At 36.0% G+C, this 25,066-nt stretch overlaps 1 protein-coding gene across 1 annotated transcript; it reads left to right on the top strand.

Moving 5' to 3' along the window:
- Positions 1 to 567: 567 nt before the first annotated feature.
- On the top strand, positions 568 to 25,044 carry LOC140143751 (ovochymase-like). The gene is made up of 22 exons (XM_072165566.1): positions 568 to 751; positions 1,265 to 1,442; positions 1,895 to 1,921; positions 2,448 to 2,548; positions 4,135 to 4,202; positions 6,552 to 6,751; positions 7,691 to 7,840; positions 8,209 to 8,571; positions 8,864 to 8,971; positions 10,354 to 10,531; positions 10,980 to 11,251; positions 11,495 to 11,625; positions 12,275 to 12,437; positions 13,067 to 13,129; positions 14,370 to 14,501; positions 15,732 to 16,079; positions 16,695 to 16,808; positions 18,358 to 18,723; positions 19,126 to 19,227; positions 20,362 to 20,688; positions 21,791 to 21,898; positions 22,902 to 25,044. Exons 1-22 carry the CDS (start codon positions 731 to 733, stop codon positions 22,907 to 22,909), a joined length of 3,528 nt encoding a protein of 1,175 aa, XP_072021667.1. The 5' UTR covers positions 568 to 730; the 3' UTR covers positions 22,910 to 25,044.
- Positions 25,045 to 25,066: the final 22 nt, after the last annotated feature.

Below are 25,066 nucleotides of genomic sequence, written 5' to 3'. Positions count from 1 at the left end.
CGTTATTAAGCTGAAATTTACTGGAATAATTGGAAATGAGTTCATACAAGTAAATAACAGAATTTCATATGGAACGAACATTTTCTTGACTATAGTATTTTTGACATCAGTTACCGTGTGGAGAAAAGTCCTTACTTTCAACTACCCCACCAGAATATAGTAATTGCTACGTTTTGTTATTATTATTTGCGTCCACGTGGGTACCAAGCAACAAGTTCAATGGTAACTGAAACGTTAACAATAGAATCAAAAGCTATGACGTCGACGCCCTGGTTCAACAATAACAATTCTACTTATTCATTTGTGTTCAATAAAGTGTCAAAAAGGGTCAGATTTGTGTCGTTTTTCTTAGCGGGAGCTAATATGTATGACAAATCAGTGCTTTCAAATCAATAGAATAGTATTGTCATTATTGAAAGCTGCCTTCAGGCGTATCAGCCCAAACCAAATACACCATGAACATAAATGAAAAACAGCAGCTAATACAGGAATAACAAAATAGAATAACAAATGAATTACTTTGTATTGGTAAAGTTCAAAGCTGCCTTGTAGATTTTGGTAACCTGCACAATTTTACTAAGACTTCCCTGATACATGGACTACAAGTACAGAAGACAACACACCTACGCAACACCTACAGATTCAACAACTTGTAACTTAATGTGGTTAATTGGACGTTACAAGGTAAAGGAATATTATACACACTTGGCAGATCTTAGGATACATCAACATGGATGACGATTACAAAGGGGTCAGTAAAGAAATATATTTTATATTCGTGATATTTGTATGAATTGAATTGTTCAAACGTGTTGAAATGTTTAAATTATTTGCGGTACTTAACTTAACATCCGCGTTGTCATATACAGTGTATGATTTGTGTTTTTATGAAAAATGTGTATCGCAGGGTGAGTTTGTGAGTTTATGTTGAGAGGGTGTTTATGGACATAAATAATAAATAGAATACATTTCGGATTTATATAGCTAAAACTAGAACAGAAAATATACTGTGGTACAGATTAACTTATTCTAGTATGGTCTAAAATCTCGGATATCTGCTGTTGTTATGGTATTTTGAACTTATCAAATCAGGTCAGCTGCACAAGTCGTTAAAAACCAAGTAATGCTTGCAATTACATTGTCACTTTTTTGTTAGCATTTCATTATATTGAACCAGTTGCGTCTAATAAAGGATTCCAATGAAGCTCTTTTGGTAATTTTAATTTGCAATAATGATAATAATACACCTTTTTTGTCATGTCAGAATGGTCAGTGGCTAAGTAATGGCCAAGGTCTATCGGATAACTTATCATTTCTTCAACCAAGGACTGGAAGAAAATGCTACTACTGTCTTACCTTCATCATGACGTTGCTGATACTGCTCATCATTCTTTTCATTGCCGCTACTGGAGTGTTCTACTGGTATATATTTGTTTACAGAGGTAAGAGCTGCATATATCCTACTTTCATAATAATAAAAACATCAGTGCTCTCCAAAATGTAGATATCGAAGCTGCTTATACCTATGACGAATTTCTTTGTTCCAGTAAAGCTGTTGGAATAATATTTGACATAATTATATTTTAAGGATAGTTCTTAGGTAACTTCTCAGAACTATTTAGACCAAAACCTAATACCTAAATGTTGCTAGAATTCATGGTGTAACCTTTGTTAACAGTTGTCAAAAAATTCTAAAACTAGCTTTATCATCAAATAGTATTACACTTTAAAAGGTTGATTTACACTTTTTCGAAACTGCTTGTAACCTCTGTAAATGTACGTCGTATACATGTTTGTATATGAAATATCATTGTAACATTTTCCATGTGTTTGTCATAAAGTTGAAAGCATATGTCAGTCTACTACATGTTTTTAAATGTGTCTTCATTTGCAGGTAGCGTTGAGTCAAGAACTTATTTAGGTAAGTTTTTTAACATACTGATATTTACATTAAATACTATTTTTAAAAGCATTTGTAAAATATTACTGATGTGTTTTAACTCGCTCAGCGACAGTCCAAGAATATAATGTCATCTATAATTTTGTATAATTTCTAGAATTAAAACTATTTAAACAATAGTTAAGTCAGTTTTGCGCATTCAGAAATACGATAAAAATAATCATGAAAAATGTACATAAAAAAAGTTCAAATACTCTTACTAACTCGTTAAGGGTACACGACGTATTGTTGGTCGAAGCAGCCAGACAAAATCGATTTTCATTAAAACTTAATCAATATATTATTGAAAAATAACACTTTCATGTTTTGCAATAATTCATTCTACAAATCATATACTTTGAAAACTTCCTTAATTTATTGTTGTTAATGAGTTAATACGTTTAAAAGACAGAACTGATGCAATCATTAGAATGACTTGCCTAGATAAACGGTCACGTTTGAGGAACATCTAATTTCAAGAACACTGCATGTCTGAATTATTTTGCAGAGGTTCCAATCCTGGTGAGACTAGATGTGGACTTTGCAGATGAATTTTACAATTTCTCATCACCTGAATATATAAACTTAACATCATCTTATACAAGTGAGGTAAGAATAATACATTTTGGAATTTTCAGCGCAAATTCGGCATTTGAATTTTTGTCGTGATAACCGGGTATTTCACAAAAATCAAGGAGTGTATCCCCCTTGAAATGGCAAGTGGAATAAAAAGTCCACTAAAATTGCAAAGGTACACAAAGTAGTGATGTGTTATCGCAATCAAAGGTCAAAATTTGGAAAAAATGGGTATAAAAATCAAACTTAACTTTCTATTTTGTTATTCCTATATTAGCTGCTGTTTTTCATTTACGTTCATGGTGTATTTGGTTTGGACTGATACACCAGAAGGCAGCTTTCAATAATGATAATACTAAATAGAAAGCAAATTTTTATTCTACGCTACTCAAATTTGGTACACTCACCGGAGTGCTTTCACTGGGTCAACCGGCGTCTTCAGCGGATGTTATTACTCTGAAGATTGTTGTTGCTAGTGATGTAGTACTAGGACACCTCCGATGACGTCACAGATGTTGATGACGTTAAACTTGAAGATGTTGTGCCGCCCCCTTGGTTCTGGGGGGTCAGGAGGTTGTCCCAGACAGGGTCGATGTCCAACCCTTTGTCACGGTTCAGTCTGGGTCTTTTAGTTCTGATATGGATTGCTTCCAAGACCCTGCGAGGGAAGTCCTTGGACTCCCTTTCTAACACTTTGGTGTCCTTTGCTCCTGTCGACGTGTTCCTTGATCGCTGACTTGGAACTGGCTGCTTTGGATTTATGTTCTGTTAGCCTCTTTTCGAGCTTACGTCCAGACTCGCCAATGTATAGGGAGTCACAGTCTTTGCAAGGGATGCTGTACACGACACCAGATTGCTTTTCTTGTTCAGTTTTGCCCTTTGGGGAGACAAGAGATCTGCGCAGAGTATTTTGAGGTTTAAAAGCTGTGTTAACACCTACAGAGTTGAAAGCCCTGCGCAGCCGTTCCGAAAGTCCTTCCACGTAAGGCAAGGTAACAAATATGCCCTTCTTATTGCTATCTTCGTCGCTGTCCTTATTTTGTTCTTTCTGTTTTGGACGAGCGTCATCGGAGGTGTCCTAGTACTACATCACTAGCAACAACAATCTTCAGAGCAATAACATCCGCTGAAGACGCCGGTTGACCCAGTGAAAGCGCTCCGGTGAGTGTACCAAATTTGAGTAGCGTAGAAGTATAAATTTGCTTTCTATCATTATAATGATAATACTATTCTATTGATTTGAAAGCACTGATTTGTCAAAGCTGTTTCCCCCGGTGATTCCCCCACACCAATACATTATAAATTCACAAATCAATATATATATATTACTGCGATAAAGTTTTGTTTCTTCTTCTACTTCAATTCTGTATAATTGTAAAATGAATTATTGTCATGAACAAATTTACAGCACATTTGTGTATGTAATACCTTGAATACCATGATAAGAAGTGAAATATTTTAAATCATGAATAATTTTAATTGTCAAATACACTCGTCGTTACGACATTATTTTGAAATATATTGCTATTTTTAAGTAAAAACAAAAGAATAGAAAAGACACCTTATATTACACATTACTAATTATTTATATTAATATAATTGTCATTTCCCAAATTTAGGTAGACAAGCTTTTCAAAAATACAAATTATGAAGAAACCTATTTACAAACAAACGTGGTATCCCTCACGTAAGTAAACATTTTTGATAATATAATAATTATTATAAAACTTTCACAAAAAGTGACGCAGCCGTTATAAATACGCATATAGCTTCAGAACTATATTAATCGTATTTCCAATATTTTATTATTTTAACATAGGAAGAAGGGTGTTTCGTATACCCGCATTTTAATACCCCATTTGTCCAATGTCGTTCAATATTAGCAATGCAGTTGTGTTTTTAAACAAAACACCCGAATTTAAAAGTTGCAGTTTACAGTAATATGGTTATTACTTAAGCAATGTCGCATGTAAAAACCGCCATTATCTTCGCGCTGACTTTAAATCAATACAAATAACTTTTAAATTCCTTTTAAATTCAAATCTTTTTCTTTAAAAACACTGCCGTGTTGTTAGTATTGAACGACATTGGACGAATGGGTTTTCAAAATGCGCGTAAATAAACCACCATTCTTTTTAGTGTTAAATATTATGAATACGATTGCTAGTTTTGATGCTATGTGTATTTATAACGTCTGCGGTAATTTTTTGTTCAAGTATACTTTATATAGTATATAGTTTTATATTAAGTGTACTTGAACACTAACAAAATACTGGAACAATGGTAAAACATGACATATGAAGGTTAATACTTAGCTATTGAAATCTGTTGATACAATGGAGACAATAGATAAACTCTTTTGACCTTGGTTTTCCAATTTATTGCGTCAGACCAATGGAATTTATTTAAAAAAAGGAACAAATAATCAAGCAAACGTGCCTTATCCTTTCTAACGTGTAGTTATTTTTTTCTGTTAGTGCGGTCACGGGTCACCGAAAATACAATACACTAATCACACTTGTTTGAACCGTTTAATTTCAATGTGAAATAGACATGGTCACGCTATGCTTCGAATTCCAAAGTAAACATGCAATATAAAACAATAGAGTTACATGCCAAAAATAGCAGAGTGCGAAATAAACATATCAAAAAAGTAACTACCCCGTTAATGAATGACCATTATTTCGATATTATTTATTGTATGCCAAATTTTGGATATGCATTCGAAGCAGGATCTGATACGTCATTTGTCGCAATGTTTCCGATATTGTTGTCTCAGCGTAGATTTAAATTAAATTAATGATGGTAACCGAAGATTTGAAAGTTGCAGTAAAATCCTATTGCCTTGTATTCAGTATCCATTGGAGGAAATCTGTTCAGCTCTCATTGGGTTATTCTGTTTGTTTTGTGTATTTGGAGGGGATCAATTGTTGTGATGATCAATAACAAATGTCATTATTTATATCAGTTGTCATTATTCTCTTAATGACGAATTGAAACATGAAGATTTCAATATTATTTTGTTCTGACCAACAAGGTCCTAAATGGAATTTGTAACCCTTGGTCTTTCACTTTTTGTGACCTTGTTGGTCACTGAAAATATTGAAATTACCATGTTTCAATATGGAATAGAGTTAACAATGCACTGATATGAATAATGCCAACTTTTATTGATTATCATATGTTTTTACCTCCTCCAAATTCACGAAACAAAACGAATAATCCAATGAGAGACAAACAGATTTCCTTCAATGGATACTGAATACAAGGTAATAGGATTTCTCTGCAACTTTCAAATCTTGGGTTACTTTCATTAAAATGAACGCTGCCACATCAATGTTCGGGCCATTGTAACAAAGGAGGTGTCATAATGTTCAGAAATTAATTCTGCTTCCGCATCCAATGATGTTTACAAATTTGGCATACGATTATCCGTTTTGGAATAATGGTCATTAATTAAGGGGGGGGGGGGGTAGTTACATTTTTTGATGTGATTACGTAATACCTAAATACACATTAATGAATATTTTCAGTGTGATGCAAATTTGGAATATGGTTCTCTTATGATGATTTGTTGCTGGCACGGCAGGAAGGCTACATAATGATGCACAGAACAGAGATCATTCCCAGTATATCAGCTAATTTATCAAACAGTCCATGTTAATTTGACAGTGTACATGAAGATGTAGTAGTTCGTCACCCTGCTACGATAATCGCCAAAGTCGTTTTTTTGTAACTTTGAGAATAAAGTACAAAATATGGTTCAATCATGCATAAGTAACGTGATCACCCTAATTATTTCTGATTATTCCATTTAATTTGTCTCATTATCATTTGTTCTTGTTCATAGATTGGTGAATAAATATGTTTTAATGCATGCTTGAACCATATTGTGTACTTTGTTCTCAACATTACAAAAAAATTAAAAACAATTATCGTAGCTGGACAGATAGTTACTGTTACCATAAAATATAGAAGATCATGCTATACACTGAAGCAATTTTATTTAGTGAAATATTACTCCTTTTTGTTGCAGCCCAGGAAGTGTTTATGTTAACAGTTCATCATTTTTTAGAAACGACAACAAAGTTGATCAGAAAAGCTCAACTGACCACAAAGAAACGTTAGAAAATCTTCGTAAGGATATCGAAGAGATAATGAAGAATGAGTTATCAAACGGCAAATTAGGAGAAACTTTACCAGTTACCGAAATTTCATCACTTGTGGTCGAAACACGTAAGCTATAGTATTATACCTTCGTCTTTGTTTAACATTAGCGTGAAAGTTCATTTGTGTTGGTAAACCTCATAATTGATAGTTTAAATTTATGATCTCAACTCAAAATTAAGATGTACCTCAAGTTTTCGGTCACAACTTTGACCTTCATCTGGAGACTGGCAAACCAAGTTTGGGATCAGTGACCTGTTGGACACTTGACCCCGGGACTTGACCCCAAAACCCGGTCGTACACTCTTGGTAACTTGTATCGGCCCCCGTCGTGGTGAGTAATGGTTGGTTGACTGATGTAAATTGACTCCTTCACACCTCTTTCAAAGTATCTGGCGTCCCGGTCGAGGATTTTGACCTCATTCAAATCAACTTGGTGGCCGGGGGATTCAATGTAGATGTGCTGGGAGACTTCCGACGAGGAAGACAGTGTTCTGAGAATCTATTTTTCAATGATCTTTCAGTCTCACCAATGTAGGATTCTGAACACTAACCCATCAGGGGATGTAATAAATTGGTCCGGTAATGTATTTCTTCTCGGTTTTATCTTAGGCGAGACAAGTAGCTGCCTCAGAGTTTGAGTGGGTTTAAAGCAAATTCTGATACCGTAGCTGCCGAAGGTACTTGTCTGAGACAAGTTGTCTCGCCTAAAGATAAAACCGAGAAGAAAGACTTGACCTTTTGGTCAAGTGTCCAAAAGGTCACTGATCCCAAACTTGGGTTGCCAGTCTCCAGATGAAGGTCAAAGTTGCGACCGAAAATTTGAGGTACGTCATAAGTTTAAACTATCAATTATTTGTTTTTATTCTTATTTGCTCATGTTAAAATATGTTTAAATAAGTTGCAAAATCGTCAACGAATGGCAATGTTAATCATATCGCAGCAGCACCATTTAAACATATTTTGCAATAACGTTTTGCATACCATCTTCCACATTTGTAATTATAGCAATCATAGTTGAACAGTTGCCAAACACAATTCAGACGACAACAGTGATACCTACAACAGAAATGTCTACAACACCTACCCATCGTTCTACTACTGCTGAGGTAACTCCAACAAAGACACCGACGATACGAACGACAGTGGCCCCCTCATGTAGGTTTAATTGTTAATGCCATATAAAACATTAGGTTTTGCCCAATTGAATAAACCTTGCAGCTATTGTATCACATATGTATCACATAGTATCATATACAGTAATATGTGTATCACATATGTCTATCACATAATATGTATCACATATGTGTATCACATACGTGTATTAAGTAAAACACTTTTTAGTGATCTTCATCTGATGAAATTAACTGAAAGTTTATGCCGTAGTTATCACATAAAATCTTATAGGTTTCCCAGACTTTATATTGGGTTTTTCATCTTGTCTTTAAAACGATTTTAAAAGCAGAACGTTAACCATAGTCTGTATCATATTAATCATCGTCATCGTCATTCTTAATATTATACAGCTTGCCAGTCTCCTGGTGACGTGCGTCTCACACAAAACACTCCGTACGACCTCTTCTCACCAAATTACCCAGCAGCCTACCCGTCAAATACAGTCTGTATATGGTTTGTAAGAGCACCCTCAGCGGCACAAAGAGTTCGCGCGCATTTCAACTTCGTCTACCTCGAGGATGGCGTAGATTTCTTGTACGTAGGAACAGGACCTGGGGAGGGTGATTATAACAAGCTATCACACACGGGAACAACTCAACAAGTACCTTTGGATGTCATCTCGCCAGAGGATTTACTGGTCATTACCTTCGAATCAAGTCCAAATGGCGGTGCTCATGGATTCTCCATTCGTTTTGAAGCTGTTGATCCTCCAGGTGAGTACGAAACTCATTCAGTGTTCGGTTTTGTGGTAAAGAAGCATGCACTTATGTTTAATGAAATTGGCATTGGAGGATTATTTACGATTAACACAGACACGAGCTGCTGTGTCTAGATTTTGGGCATAAAAATAATGATGTGTGTGCATTGTGATATGGTATTAAATAAATACCGTCACTGTCACAAAAAAATTGTGAAAACATAAAGAATTTCATTTATCATGTTTATTTCATGCTTGTAAGCGAAACAGTTGCCATAACCATGATAACACTTTGGTCCCCTTGACAGGTAATGATCTTGTGACATGTGACAATGGTCTAGAGGTTCTTGTAGCAGACGACATTTGTGACTCGCGGATTGAATGTGACGACGGGTCAGACGAGACAGATTGTCATGGTAAGTTATCTGATAACAACAGTAACGATAGTTTTCTAAACCAAGTTTGACAGCATTCATTGTACGTATGTCAAGAAGTGGAGACAACATTATGTAGTAGCATGCTTTGAACAAACTCATAATGTCAATAGTTTTCCATTAGTCAGTTATTTCTTTTCTAATTTGAAACATTTGTAGGACGTTTCAAGAGCTTTATTAGGTCTGCCCTTGTCCTCAGTCAGATTATCCACGTGAGTTGGTGCTGGTTTAGATTGCATATTCTTCCTGTTGGTATTGATTGATAGTACTGTCATCTCCAGAGGAAATCAATACATTATAAAGGTGGCTTACTTTGAATGTGACATCAATGCTCCGCCTCTGGATCCAAATGGATTCATTGTTCCATCTTGTGAATTGATCTATCCTCCTAACATATAACATTTATAACATGGTTCTGTTGTGCTACAAGATCACAGCTTCTGATATGAGAGCTTCTGATTCGGCGCCTTTGCAGCGAATCACCATGTCCATAGATTTTTCATGTTAATTTTTTTCTCCAACAATGTTATGATGCTTCACACCTTTTGCATGCTATTTCACCAGTCTGTACTTTTAGCTTTACTGTTTTGTTCTTGGGATGTGGACAGATGTTGCGCTGAGTGGTCCTATGTTTTATTGAAGTGACGATATCATATTTTATGTCACTTTTCGCTCGGGCAAAACTCTTTTCATGACGTAAAAGAAATTTGACGATTGTATCGAATCTTTTCAGAATGAGCGTGTCAAAAATGAATCTGAATATTTTGCTCAACCACTTTGGTGAATGTTATGCTAACAAACTAAGAAACTGAGTTTTATATATAAGAAGGGACAATGAATCCATTTAGATCCAGAGGCGAGGCATTGATGTTACTTTCAATTTAAGCCATCTTTATGATATATTGATTTTTTCTGGAGATGTCAGTACTTCAATAAATACCAACAGGAAGTCAACCCCTCTGGAGTTGAATATGCAAACTCAACCAGCAGCTACTCACGTGGATAACCTGGCTGAGGGCAATATCTGTCCTAATATAGCTCTTGAAATGTCCTACAAACTAAGCGTTTCAAATTTGATTTGTCCTTCGTTCAGAAGAAATAATTAATCAATGAAATACTACTGACATTATGAGCTTGTTCAAAATATGGCGGGATTATTTCGCCACTTTCTTTGCTTTATCGCAGCAAACGCAAGACCCCAGTATAGTACTGCGGGTGCAATATGTTATAAACTTGACAGATTTAGTATATATTTCTTAGAATCTACCAAGATGCTTTCAAAAGGGTAGTAAAATATTTATAATGGAAAGAGGGGGGAAAGGTAGACGTAAAAATTAAGAGCTAAAATAAACGTTATTTTCCAGATTTGTTGCGGACGGAAATATGTGGAACAACTATACCTCTCACTCGTATTCTTGGTGGTCAGGACGTAGCCTTAGGTTCCATGCCTTGGATGAGTTCCGTTAGAACGGCAACAGGTGCTCATTATTGTGGTGCCACTCTGTTATCTGAACAATGGGCTATTACTGCAGCACACTGCATGTAAGTGTAGTAAATGCTTAAATCTGAGAATTTGAGAAATATTATGTGAAACATATATTGTACCAAACTATAGTGCGAAGGTTTTAAAATAAACAAATAAATAAATAAATAAATAAATAAATAAATAAATAAATAAATAAATAAATAAACAAACAAGTAAATAAATAAATAAATAAACCAACAAGTAAATAAATAAATAAATAAATAAATAACAACATAATATTCATAGTTAGACAACCTTTTGAATAGAGTGCTCAATCCCAAGAAGGGAGAGCGTATAAAAATTCAAAGTTTAGACCTTCTAGAATAGAAGTCGTTACTCTTGAGCTTAATAAATAATAAATAAATAAATAAATAGTAAAAGGCAACTGATGCAATGCGCCAATGACGTTCGGACAGTTATGCAATCAACTGATCTGATTTATTTGTTGATTTTGTTCTTTTACAGAAATCACGCCGATCATCTCTCAATCGGCGGCATTTCGTTGGATACATCAACAGACTATGAAGAGCGGATACCAATCTCCGCCATATTTGCTCACCCGGGTTACAATTTAACACATGGAAACCCGGATGTTGCCCTGATTCGTTTAGCCCGCCCTGTTAAAATTTCAGCAGCGACTCGTCCAATCTGTGTAGCCCATGTGACGGAAGATACAGATGAGGCAGACATATATACAAATTGCAAGGCGTTGGGATGGGGAGCACCTAATCACATGGGTATGCTTTACTTATTTCTATTCAAAACATGGTAATATATGAGATTAATCTTGATTTTGAGATAAGTATAAAATAATCTTGTAACTTCACTTGGTAATATCTCCAAATAGAAACATGAGTAAACAGAGTTTTGCTGAACATTTTTATGTATGTTCATGTATCAAAATATCCTTTTATCCAAATTGCTGCGAGTTTAAAGATTGCCATATTCATGATGCGCATTTTATCTTTTGTATGATTTAGGCGGTTTGAGTCCTGTGTTGAAGGAAGTGACTATGCCATTAATACCGAGAGATGAATGTACAGCAACATCAGAGGATTCACAAGGTACAAAGATTTGTGCGGGTAATAGACCTAACATTGACACATGCACGGTAAGTATGGCAAAGGGACACGAAATAGACCTTATTCCAACCCCGGGGGGGGGGGGGGCCTTCGAAAAAATTTGTACGGGGGTGTGCCACGACTTTCGGATGCTGACTTTCTCTATACCTACTTTTTATACCTACTTGTTTTTGCACCCCATCAGTATACCAATTTTCAAAAAAAGCACCCAAATTTGCCATAATTGGGCGCTTTAAGGGCATTTTTGCCAAAATGCGCCCAATTGGGCGCATTGGTCTCCACTGAAAACCCATCCATCGATATACCAAAATCGCTGAAAAGGTACCCCAAAACCGTGGCACATCCCCGTATACCTTCAACCAGGAAGAACCCCCTCCGGTATTCCAACTTAGTAATTATAAATGAAACACATAAACGCTTCATTAACTTATCAAGAGTCTTACCAATCAGGATGCAGCACCGGTGTGTGCATGTGTATGTGTATAGAAGAACAGTATGAAAACGGGTAAATGTTATATTTTTAGGTTGAACATTTGACTGGAAGCGCATATCTTTCTTGTGCGGCGTCTTACTCTCTATTTCAAGTTGTAATATTTACATAACCATTTCTTCTTTGATAAATTTACTTGTTCTAAAATGTAATTACACAAAATATATGATACCTTTTTCTTGTTTCAGGGTGATAATGGCGGTCCATTAGTATGTCGTGGTCAGAATGGTCTCTGGCATATTGTTGGAGTTACAACACGGTCTTCTCATTGTATGCCTTCAGTAGCAGATGTATACACTCGTATATCTGCATTACACAACTTTATCCTATACACAGTGACTCAAACAGATGGTAAGTTGACTCAACTTCGTTGCCGACCAAGTCTTTCTCGTTTTAGAAACAGTTTGAAAAGAACTGAAATACAATAATCATTGAAAGGGGAAACCAAACTAGAAAGCCAGCAGAAATCGTAGCTGAAAACCATAAACGCAAAGTTTGTCGCGCGAAATATGCACGCAAAAAACATCGGGCTAAAGTGGACTATAATTTTTCCTGTTAACTTTTGACGAGAGCGTATTTTAAGTGTATGTCGGGTATTTACTGGTTGAAACGCACTTGTTTCTGATTTCCGGCTGAGGCGATCTACTATTGCCGAATGGAAATTTATGAATGAACATTCCGCCGTATTCGTTGTTAGCTCCGACTTTGGAACATCATGGTAGTACGCGCTCGTCAAAGGTTAACAGTAATGTTGTTTATTTAAACATGATAGATATGCTATTTCAATACCATTTTATATGCGACCGAGTTATACGGCCTTTAATTATACGTACATAGACCTATACCACTGTTTCTCGTTTCTTGGAAACGTTTTCTTTATTTTTATATAGATTCTTTTTTAAATATATATGAACTCTTTACATTGAAGGTCGTGATACAAATAATTGTTGCTAATAGTTTTTATATTTTTGTCTTATTAGCATGCATTGGCACAGCTTTTGAACCTTTTTGTCTGGAGGGTTGCGTCGGAGGTGATGATTGTCGTAAGTTAATATTACAGTTTATGATATATATCTACTACTAACAGTAAACCTCATCGGGGCTAAGTGGTTACGTATCATTATGCCGACTGTTCACTGATGATTCCCGAGGATCGTTATTCCGAAGGTTCGTCATTCCAAAGGATCATTACTCCACAAGTTCATTACTCCGAAGGGTCGTTACTCTGAATTTACAACAAGGTTCGTCCTTCCGAAGGGCCAATACTCCTAATTTAGAATGGGGTCGTTACTACGAAGGGTCATTACTCTAAAATTCGAGAGTAACGAGCTTTCGGCGTATTGACCCTTCGGAACCCAGCAAACACAAAAACGTTTTAAAAACGTTTTAAATAAGTTATATTTTGGCTTTTGGTTTAGGTAAAAACGTTTTAATAACATTAAAATGTCGGGTTATATAAAGGTCAGGATAACGTTTTAAAACGTTTTGTATGAAAACACTCTACAACAATATTTTTTCAATGTTTTCAAAAAATGTTATTTTAAACTATTTTGGCAAACATTTTTGCCAAATATTTTGTCAATACTTAAATAACATTATGTTAAAATATTTGAACCCAGCAAACACAGAAATGTTCTTAAAATGTTTTTTCAAAACCTTTTAATAACATTTAAATGTCGGGTTATATAAAGGTCATGAAAACGTTTTTAAAACGTTATTGCAAATATTTTGGGCAAACATTTTTCGCAAAATATTTTTTCAACCCCAAAATAACATTCTGTTTAGAATGTTTTGTATCAAGTTTTCAAGAATGTTTTTGGAATGTTATTAAAACGTTTTGTACCCTTTATATAACCCGACATTTAAACGTTTTCTGTAAAACATTTGTGTTTGCTGTGCAGTAAATTACCAACAAATGTTATTTAATGTTATGAAAACGTTTTATACCATTAATGTACCCTTTATATAACCCGACAATTAAACGTTTTCTGACAACCTTTTATAACCTTTTGCGAATGATGTCGAAAACGTTTTGTGTTTGCTGGGGAACCCTGTTGTAAACTCGGAGTAACGACCATTAGGAGTAATGAACCTTCGGAGTAATGATATTTCGGAATAACGATCTGTTCCTGTTCATATCGAGCAGCACATCTTGCATTCATTAATTTTGAACAATTAAAGCTTTTCACGATTTTATCACGTGTTTGAACAGATGCCATCCACAATAAGTGGGTATTTCAATATTTTGATGTTATAATATCTAATTTTTGTCTCTTACTAAAGGTACTCAGTGTGGTGATGACCAGGTTAAATGTAACGTTGGTAACTGCATTGATAATACCAAAACGTGTGACGGAATAGCCGACTGTATAGATGCTACCGATGAAGGCGTTGCACGAAGTTGTACTACTGAAGGTAAGCCTTTGCCAGTCCAGTTTTCGGATTACGAATTATATATACGTACATTTCATTGCATTATGTATTGAAAATGCATTGCAACATTGCTGAAAAAAGAAGAATTCGTCAAACTGTAAGTTCCAGTCCCGGGTTCCAGTAAGTTCCAATATCCTTTCCACTTTACGCCACGTACTATAGATGGTATAATGTTCTTTGACAGAAACAAGTAAGATCAGGCTATTCAATGGGATGACAGGTGTCACCTGAGTGACATCATGCGCGTATTCCAGTGCTTACAATGGCGGAATAATGGACATCCGTTTGAACGCAGAGACGAAGAAATTACACAAATGACTTAGATTGGTATTACTAAACGCTTTAAATGGTTTCTGTAAGATATCAAAAATGGCTACGGAAGAAGGTTGCACGAAAGTAGTGATTGGACGAAAATAACAGTCAAAGACGGCTGACGACTTGCAAGGGTTGGGGGACTCATGAATTCCAATTGCAATAATAGGTCGCGTGGTTAAACCATAAAGGACATAGCAAAATTTAAACACGTGATGAACACACAAGACAATGTTTGTGGTGTGATTCAATGTAGCCCATGCCTTATCGGGTAGCCACGTGAACTTTCCTTCTTCTTTGTCTTCTAAGGCTGGTAATTTCTTCTAACCGACTCATTTATGAATCATTATCCCACTACCATTTTCCTGATACTTAGCAAAAACTAATTAAACCATTTGGCCAACATTGTAAAGGCATCTAGAATATTTTGTGTACTTAAGTTTCTCCGTCTCTGCGTTCAAACGGATGTCCATTATTCCGCCATTGTAAGCACTGGAATACGCGCATGATGTCACTCAGGTGATACTGTCATCCCATTGAATCGCCTAATCTCACTTCTTTCTTTCAAAGAACATTACTGTCTTGATTTTTATGCAAAGAACATTGCCATGTAATACGGTATGTGGAATCGATAGTCTATTGGATGAATCGTCACCTTACACTTGCCGAAATTTTCTGCTATGATGCAATAATTTTATAAGCACATTATGAGCACCATAATGTAAACTCATGGAAAGCATATTTTTTATCAAAAATATTTGACACCATCTCCCGACACATCCCAATAAATAATTAACCCGTGCGGTTTATGCAGACCCCTTTCAGATTAGGCTTGGCAATTCGAAGAAGTCTAATCATGCCGTAGTACCATACCAAACATTCAGTACTCCTTTTCTTCAGGTTGTGGTGGTGAATTCACCTTCAGTCAAGGTCAGGACACATACACGATTACCTCTCCAGGATACCCGAATGAATACCAAAGTCTCCAGCGTTGCCAGTGGAGAATCTCAACAACCGCAGGCAACAGAATCAAACTCAGATTTAACGAATTCGTCACAGAAAGAGGATACGACATTTTACACATAGGGAATCTAAATTCTGAATCTTTGCTGAGTCTATCTGGTGATTATTTACCATTAGAGGTTCTATCTGTTGATAATACTATGACGATCACGTTTGAATCAGATTATGCACTGGAAATGGGAGGATTTAGTGTACAAGCGACGTCTATTAGCGAAAATCAAATAGGTAAGATTATATTTTATTGTAGTAATAATTACTTACTTAATTTATGGAATTACGAATTATATAATGATTGTCTACTTGTCGACGTCATGTTCGGTACTAAAATGTACATGTACACCAACTATCCGTATGGAATATTTCCGTATGCATTTAAAGCAGAATGACTTGGTAGTGGTGTATAGTGAATTCAAAGTGAATTCAGAATTAATAAGTACTGGTTCTTAAACACGATATGTTGCTTAAAAGTGATAAGTCATTCAAATTGTCATTTAGTATTTTTGTAATGAAAAATTTGGCAAAACGAAGAAAACAACAGTATTGACGAAGTTGAAGCCCCATTCAAATACATGTAGCTAATTTATATACTGTCAGTATAATTACAGATTCATTTAATGCATTTTGTCTCATACGCACTGCTTTCGGCTGAACCACTAGCAGGCTACGTTAGCACATCTATGACAATGACAGAGGCACCACAATCTGAATTTTTATGATTTTTATGATCGTGCGGATGAGCAAATCACTGAATGGGCCTTTAAATGTGTATGTGATTTAAAAGTGTATATAATTAAAGATTTTTGAAAAAATGCTGGATGAGCCTTTGTTTAACATTAACAGGCACTTTGACAACGTGTTCCAATGGCATGCAAATTCTTCCGGCTCCGCAGATGAGAAACATCATGTGCAATGGAATTCCTGAATGTTTTGACAACAGCGATGAACTCCAATGTGGTAAGTTCTTTCAGCAGTAAGCATGGTAAGAGTATAGTGGTACATGTATTATTTTTCATAGTTTTTGGTGAACCATGAAATGGTATCAGCCTATATTAGTGTATGTTACTTACTTACCAACCTTTTGGTCTGAAATGGACATATCTTTAAATGCCACGAAGGTATGAACCCCAGAGTGGTGTGAAATGAAAGAGGAAGAAGTAAAAAATATAATACAAAAACACAGGGGGTTCTACTCATAATAGTTTTAAAGTTGTGGTCAATTTTGTCTTAAAAATAATCAGAAGTCGCCCAATTGGGCTTCTATCACAGGATTGGCAACTTTCTTTTAGATATAACAATTACTGCCTGTGCCGGGAGGTAGCTTGTCTGCTATTTTGATAACAAGCATATTGTTGCCAAGAAAGTGAAGTAAATATTGTGAAAATTCCCAAAGTATTATTAAAACAGTAAGGACCAAACTGGACGTGTCTAAGATCGCCCACTATAGCCCATTTTGTGGTTAGTATTTGAAATTACGTCGTCCCACGATGCATACACACTAAGGGTATGTGGTAAATGTTATATAGTTGCCTCTGATTGTGCAATAATGGTGAATACTTGTGCGGTGGGGGTTTGGTCAACTGTTATTCCTTCCCATGATGCATTTATGAAAATCAATACATACACACTATAAGGCTACAAGGCAAATGCTATATAGTTTCTACCAAGATTTAGAAATAATTAATTTATGTCCAATTGAGCTAAAACTTGGTACAAATAATCCTTGATATAAGAGGATCATGAAACAGCATCTGAGGTCATCCAAGGTCAAAGGTCAAATGTTAAATGTTAAAGCTGCTCCGATGGGGCTGTAACTCTGGGAAAACAATCCCCGGCACTTGAGGAGTATGAAACGGCTAAGGTCATCTGAGGTCAAAGGTCAGGTCAAATTTTAAGTTGCTCCGATTGGACTGTAACTTGGAGAAAATGATCCCTGACACTTGGGTAGTATGAAGCCGCCAAGGTCATGTGAGGTCAAAGGTCAGGTCACATTTAATGTTGCTCCGATGGGCTGTAACTGGGGGAAAACAATCCGAGGCATTTGGGGAGTATGAAACTGCAAAGGTCATCTGAGGTCAAAGGTGAGGTCAAATTTAGAGTTATGGTGCGGTTACCGCTCTAGTTTTTATATTTTTCATAATGGTACGTATCATGATCTTATGTTTCCAAATATTTCATTGGTCAGAGAGTTAACAGTTATGTACTTACAGCTTTGACAATTCACCTCAAATGTAAGCAACAGTACGTGTAACAATCGGCTAAAAATTGGCCTTGTCATTCTTGAAGACTTGCATTCAATACAAGCGTCTCAACATGTATCATTTGACGCTATGTGATAAGTCTTCGGTGTAGTTTTCTCAACATATATTTTTGTTGTCTATTTAAACTATACGATTTTCTTATCCAACCGGCGTTTAACCATTTATTCAGATACTGTTCCCCGAACTAAATTACATAATATATTCATTGAATGACATATCTATTTATTGGTGTACTGATTTTTCAGCTTGTGGAGACGCTGTTCGAAACGTACCACTGGATGGGTTCATATCAATGCAGTCCCAAAATTTTGGCAGTGGTGGATATCCAGATTTTACCATTCCATGTGAATGGAGAGTAAGAGCTTCCTCTCCAGAAAGAAGATTGGAAGTGACTTTCAATGAATTCGCAACAGAAAGTGGTTATGATTTTGTATCAATTGCGACTGGTAGAGAAAATAGTGCTACCGTGGTCTCATATTCGGGACATACTATTCCACCGAAATTGATTTCCCCAGCGTCTGAATTAATTATTAAGTTCACAACAGATCACACAGGAGGTGCTGAAGGATTTCAACTTTTGATTCAAGATATATCTGTGGAACAGTCAAATGGTAAGTTTAAAAGAAGAAAGGAATTTTCGTATATTCGTTAAAAGAAGAGTTAACAGTGAAGTTTAGCTTCAGCTATCCAAGCGCCAACCCGTCAGCTTTACCGTAATGATAAAAGCTGTTAATGCCTTTATGTCACGATATTAAAACAATCACAAACAGAAATAAATTGAATACCAAAGCAAAGAATTCAAGTTGCAAATGAGATATTTTATCACTAGGGAAAATAACAACAGACAGAAAATAACAAAAAAAAAACAAACCAAAAAACCCAAAAAAAAAAAAACAAACAAAAAAAAAATAAAAAACAAACAAACAGACAAACAAACAAATAAAAAAAGAAGGTAAATACCGGCAACAAAGTGATCAAATTGAAATGATGTTTCTCTTTTAAATCTTGATCAGGAGAGCCGAAGTGCAGAAACAATTTTGAACGTTTAGAGCCTGAAAATTCTTGTGATGGTATTCCACACTGCTCGGATGGCAGTGACGAGCTTGATGAATGTAGTAAGTAACCTTTCATTTGATACATGCAAGCATGTTCATCATCTTACTATAAATAGGGGAATGTTGTTTGTATCTGTGTATGAAGATCGAAAGGCTCCGTCAGTTTGGATCCAAATATCGCCAAATGTCGCCAATCATACGGGAGATTAAGAAATATACGGGGAACGCATTGCACTTTATTTGGTTGAAAACGGCTCAAAATCAGTAAAAAGTGGGTTTTTCGGGCATGTGGGGGGGGGTGTGGGGGGGTGGGTGTGGGGTGTGTGTGTGTGGGGCATATGTAAAATTTCGATCCAAATGTCTGGCGATCGTATTACAAATTACATACTTTAGTATATTTGAAAAAAATAAATAAATGTAGTTTATTGTTCTGATATACACCAGGCACAAAAACAAACTCGTCAGTTGTAGTCATCCTTGCTGTTCAACAACCTCATAATGCTGGATTATTCTGAAAAATACATTTCTTAATTGCACTTTGCTTTCTCATTTGACACCCTGTTCGTGAAAATCGAGCAAGAATTGATCAAGATATACGCCTCCAAACCCTCAAACCCCAAAATCAAAAGTTGCAATTATAACGATTCAATTGTGCCTGTTACATAGTGTGCTTTATTGATTGGCCCGTGGTGCTTGTGTGCAATACAACGATGCGTTCCCATTGAAAATCGTTGAAATTGCAACTTTTTTGGGGCTTGAGGGTTCGGAGCCTCGGAGGCGCATATTTTTTGTCAATTCTTGTTCGAGTTTCACGAACAGGGATTCAAATGAGAAAACAAAGTGCAATTAACAAAATATATATTTCAGAATTATACAAAATTAATAGATTGTTGAACAGCAAGGATGTCTATAACTGACGAGTTTCTTTTTGTGCCTGGTGTATTTCAAAACGTATGTGCGGGTACCAATCATTAGGATGCAGCCTGTATCAAAACCAAAGCTAAGACAGTTTTCATAACACAATAATTATCATTGATGTCTCTGTCAATTCCCCATAATCAATAGAGAATCTTGATCAACATCTTGATTTATTTAGTAATAATAACAATAATTAACAATAAAAAAGATAACGTCTAGAATTGCAGGAATAGGACAAAATGTATATTTTATACCGAATCATATTTTACCTTACAGAATGTGGTAACACATTTTACCTAGTTCCTGACGGCGGCTCATCGAATCTCAATTCTGCCAGATTTCCTTCCAATTATTTCCACTTAACGAATTGTCTGTGGTTAGTAACCCTAGCAAGATCTGACCAAAGGCTTCGTTTACACTTCCACCAATTTTCACTTGAGGATGGTAAAGACTTTTTGAAGATCGGTGCTTTGAACTATACTGGCTCAAAGCTTCCTCTGAACATCGTATCGTCAAATAATGAATTGTTTATTGAGTTTACAACGGATGCAAGTATCAGTAGCACAGGATTCTCGATAACCTTTTCAGGAATAGAGCCATCAGGTTAGTGTCAATGAAAAGCTGAGCATACAAGTGAATGAATGAATGAATGCATGAATGAATGAATCAATCAATCAATCAATTAATCAATCGATCAATCAAATCACCAAACAATTTACAAACTATAATCTTGGAAAAAAGTACTTGGAACGCTTGGCACACTCTGTCGAAATTCCGTGCAGAATTTCTTATGATCGTGGAAATGACGTATATTGTGTTTGGGAATAAACATGACATCTACAACAATGATCTACCCTTCCCCTCGCCCCATCAATCAATGTTGGAACACATTGGGAAATCGCTGAAGACATTGGTATTACTCATTCTTAAACACTTGAGAACGTTCCTGCAATCTTATTGGTTCTTACCCAGCTTTACCCGTGTGATATGACACGATATCACACGGGTCAGCGCGTGTGCGTCAACGCGATACGCGTACTCGCTATTTGGACCAATCGGAGGCGCACAGCAACAACGAGACTGATCGATTTTAAGCCCTAGGTAATTTCTTGCAAAATGTAGGTTTAATTTGGTTAAAATTTGTATGATATTTTTTTTGAATTGAAGTGTTTAAGAATGAGAATAAAGGTATTGTTTTTAGCCGCTGTCGTGCATCTATCGTCTCATATAACACGGGGACATCATTATTTGTAGCGTAAAACAACTCGGCTTCGCCTCGTTGTTTTACTTAAAATAATGATGTCGCCCGTGTTATATGAGACGATAGATGCACTCCAGGGGCTAAAAACAATACCTTTATTCTCTAAACATTGCACGGGGGAGAGGGGAGACAAACATTCCAAGACTTATTTCGAAGATTGTAGCTCGCCGAATTATGTTTACATAAACCTTTAAGATTCAACGTTTAAGTAATTTGGTCACTTGAAATTTTCCTGTACCCTTTTAACATGTTCAAATAGTAGCGATTGTTCCCGATATGATTTGATACTGTAGACATCAGATTTTTTTTCACAAACTGCAAATATTTATTCAAATACCTGTGCAAAATATCATCCATAAAAGCTTCTTTTAAAGTAAGGTGAGGAAAGTTATATAATGCTATTGTTAAAAATATTATTGTTGCACCAAATATGTTTCACTTCAGAAGCAGAATCGTATAATTTTTGTGACAATGGATTTGAGATTCTGGGTGCTAATGACGAATGTAATAACGTCTTCGACTGTAGTGACAAAACTGACGAAACTGACTGTGGTAAGATCGCATTTGTGTAGACTTTCAAGATAATCATTTCATACAAGCGTCAAATAATATTGTCAAGTATTGGAAATCTACAGCATATTTGTGAATAACTCTCTTCGAAATGGTTTCTGTTCAACAATAAACTAAAATGTCAGTCCTGTGGATAAATACAATTATTGCTCCTTCATATCACCAGTAAAATATATTTTGAGCTGTCTTGCTTTGAGATGTCAGCTCGGTCACCAAACCATACCGCAGTTTTCTGTATTGGTGTAGCGTATCATCTGGCCAATGTAACGGGAAGACCACACAGCTTTAAACATAGTTACTGGGTGTCTCCACACTCCTGATAAAAGTGGTTTTCCAAGTAAAGTGTTGGATGCGTGCCATTAGACCAATATGTTATCTTCTAACTTTCCACACTCATGAGATATGTCTTTACCTCTTGTGCGCGTAGGTGGCATTGCGTCATGACTCAAGAGCGCACTACACGCACACAACACTGCGCCATGAGTGTCCTAGACCCTCTGTAACACGTTTACAACGCGATTATTTCCCGGATCCGGATTCGATTGCCGTGAAGACACTTTCTGTCATGGATGCGTATACCAGAAGATAACATTGAAACGTTTTAATGCGGATCCACAGACTACTACAGACCATGTATCAACAGTCAAAGTCCCCGTGCATTGTATGATGTGAATTCTTGCATATTCATGAGGGCCGATTGTTCAATCGTGCCGTGTGTAACAATCACGCCAGCGTTGCGTGCCTTAACGTATACGCAATAGAGAGTTGCGTGCCTTGGCGTTTACGCGATAGACCGTAAAATGCGGGTGATGCTGAGACTTGGACTGCTTGTACGTGGTCTTTTTTCGTCCATGTGCGGATCGTGGTTCGTGTGGAGTCACAACGAATTATTGATTAAGACATAATGCAGATAAAGATTTTATTTTGTTTCAGAAATGAGTCGTTTGCCAATTACACGATGCATTTTGTTACATGTCTTATACAGGTTCCTAAAACTACATGGATCATAAAGGCTACTAGCAGAATTGTCATCTGCCATACGGTACTGAGCAAGGTGCTGGAATGGGGAGATAACGCTCCAAAGTACTTACCGAACATAGATTGAACAAGTCATAATGGATATGAAATCATATGTGACGGCAATGTTTGAGTGTTTTTTTTTTGCTATTTTCAATGCTTTAGTAATCAGTTAATATATTATTATACTGAACTATGTCGTATAGATTTGGGACGGCCAATGTAATAAGGAAAGTTGCAACATTGTGACATTTAGTTGCACCATTGTGACATTTCATATCCGTTTCATCAAAAAACACGTTGGGAACGTTAGTAAAGAGTTCACAGGAAAATAATTTCAATTATGAAATGACGCGTTTGCATACGACGTATCTGATAAAGGAGCTAATGCAAGAGAGCTACTTGTTAAACGGGTTTGTAAAATCCTAAAAACAAGGTTTTTTCTCTTTGAGATGCATGTGTATCCATGAAACGGAGAAGACTCATTCAGCTACTAGTATTTTACAAAAAAATGAAGACTATTCGACTCCCTGTATGAATGGTGGGAAGTTGGAACCACATTTGTTTTTCAAAACCTATTGTAATGAATGTAGCCCTTTCATAATTATTTTAATCTGTTTCACCAAATATAACTGGGAAGTTCTATTTCTGATCACACTTTGAAAATAATTAAAATGAAAAAAGATCCCCTGCTGCCAAAATAAAAATACAGGTTTTTTGTGCGTCTCACCGTAGCTAAATCATGAAATATAAGAACACCGGGAAAACATGTCCCAACTGACCAGTAGAGAACCAGAGAACGAGTTCCAGAGGGTACATCCTTGTCACACTAGCCAATTTTAAATAGAAACAGGGATAATGTGACAAAACATACAATGGGGGATAACAAAATGGTATAAACAAAGTTTCGAAAGGATACAAGTTTTCTTTTGCTAGGGATAAAAGATGTAATAAGAGCTGGCCTCTTCCCAATCCCTAGAAAACGAAAAGTTTTTTTCGAAACGTCGGATTTATAACTTTGTATCTTTTGTGTTATTCCCTCAATGGACGTAGTGTTACATTTTCCCTGTAACTTTAAAATAAATATTGAAAACAGCTTACCTACAAAATATTTTTAATTGCATGGTACTGTCTACACTTGTCAGTTGCATAAAACCTTGTTAGCTGCACATAAATGTCTATTGGGATGATCAGTACATAACATATATTTAAGAGGAAAGTGGTGTACATAAAATGTAGGCGATATGTTTCATCAGCAGTACTTGTCATACATTTTTAATATTGTAAAATCGAATGTATATAAGAGATGTAGTCAAGGAAAATGAGCCATATACCGACAAAACCGACATTGAGCATGTTGAGATGTGGCCAATATAGTGTGCAATTATTTGGGAATCTTAGTGGTTTCAGCAATCAGCATGATCAGCAACATTCATGTGTTTTCACACTTTAGTAATATTGAGAGGGGTTCAAATTGGGTAGCCATTAAATTCGATAAAGACAATTACAAACAATCTCATTTATGAAAATCGTATTTATTAAAGAGTTTAACTTCAGCACTACAATGTTTTTGCACTCACATGGGGCGCCTCACCTGGAACGTTTTCGCTACGTCAACAGCATCACTATCTGCTATGGAAGCTAGTGGATCTAGCGAAAACGTTCCGGGTGAGCGAAAAAATGGTGCAGTGTTAAAGTTAAACTCTTTAATCATTCTATCTGCCACTACGTATTAATATAATCTCATTTATATGTTTGATTGAATATTTATAAGCCTCAAGTTTGTTTAAATTACAGTGCTGGTCACTGAAGTTGTACTATAGAACTACGGATGAGATAAAGTAAGCAAGTAAACAGACAAAGAAACATGATAATTTTGAAATAGAGGTTTTATACTACTGAATGTATGTACATTAAGCATTAATTTTGTTATTATCACTTTATACAGAATGGCAGGGGTGCAAATTGTGATTTCTTCCTCAGGAGCAAGGTTTTTACGCTCAAGATTTCCTCAATCATACCATGCATAAAATAGCTTTATTCTGCACTTCAAAAGATGAGAATGTTAACATAGCGTATATTTATAGAGCGACTGTATGTTAGGTCTTTGAGCTTCCAAAAAGGTTTTACTAT

The sequence above is a fragment of the Amphiura filiformis genome, unplaced genomic scaffold (assembly GCF_039555335.1).
Source record: "Amphiura filiformis unplaced genomic scaffold, Afil_fr2py scaffold_26, whole genome shotgun sequence".
Taxonomy (NCBI): Eukaryota; Metazoa; Echinodermata; class Ophiuroidea; order Amphilepidida; family Amphiuridae; genus Amphiura; species Amphiura filiformis.
Note: the sequence above shows the minus strand (reverse complement) of the source record. Positions and strands in the feature narration are given on the sequence as shown.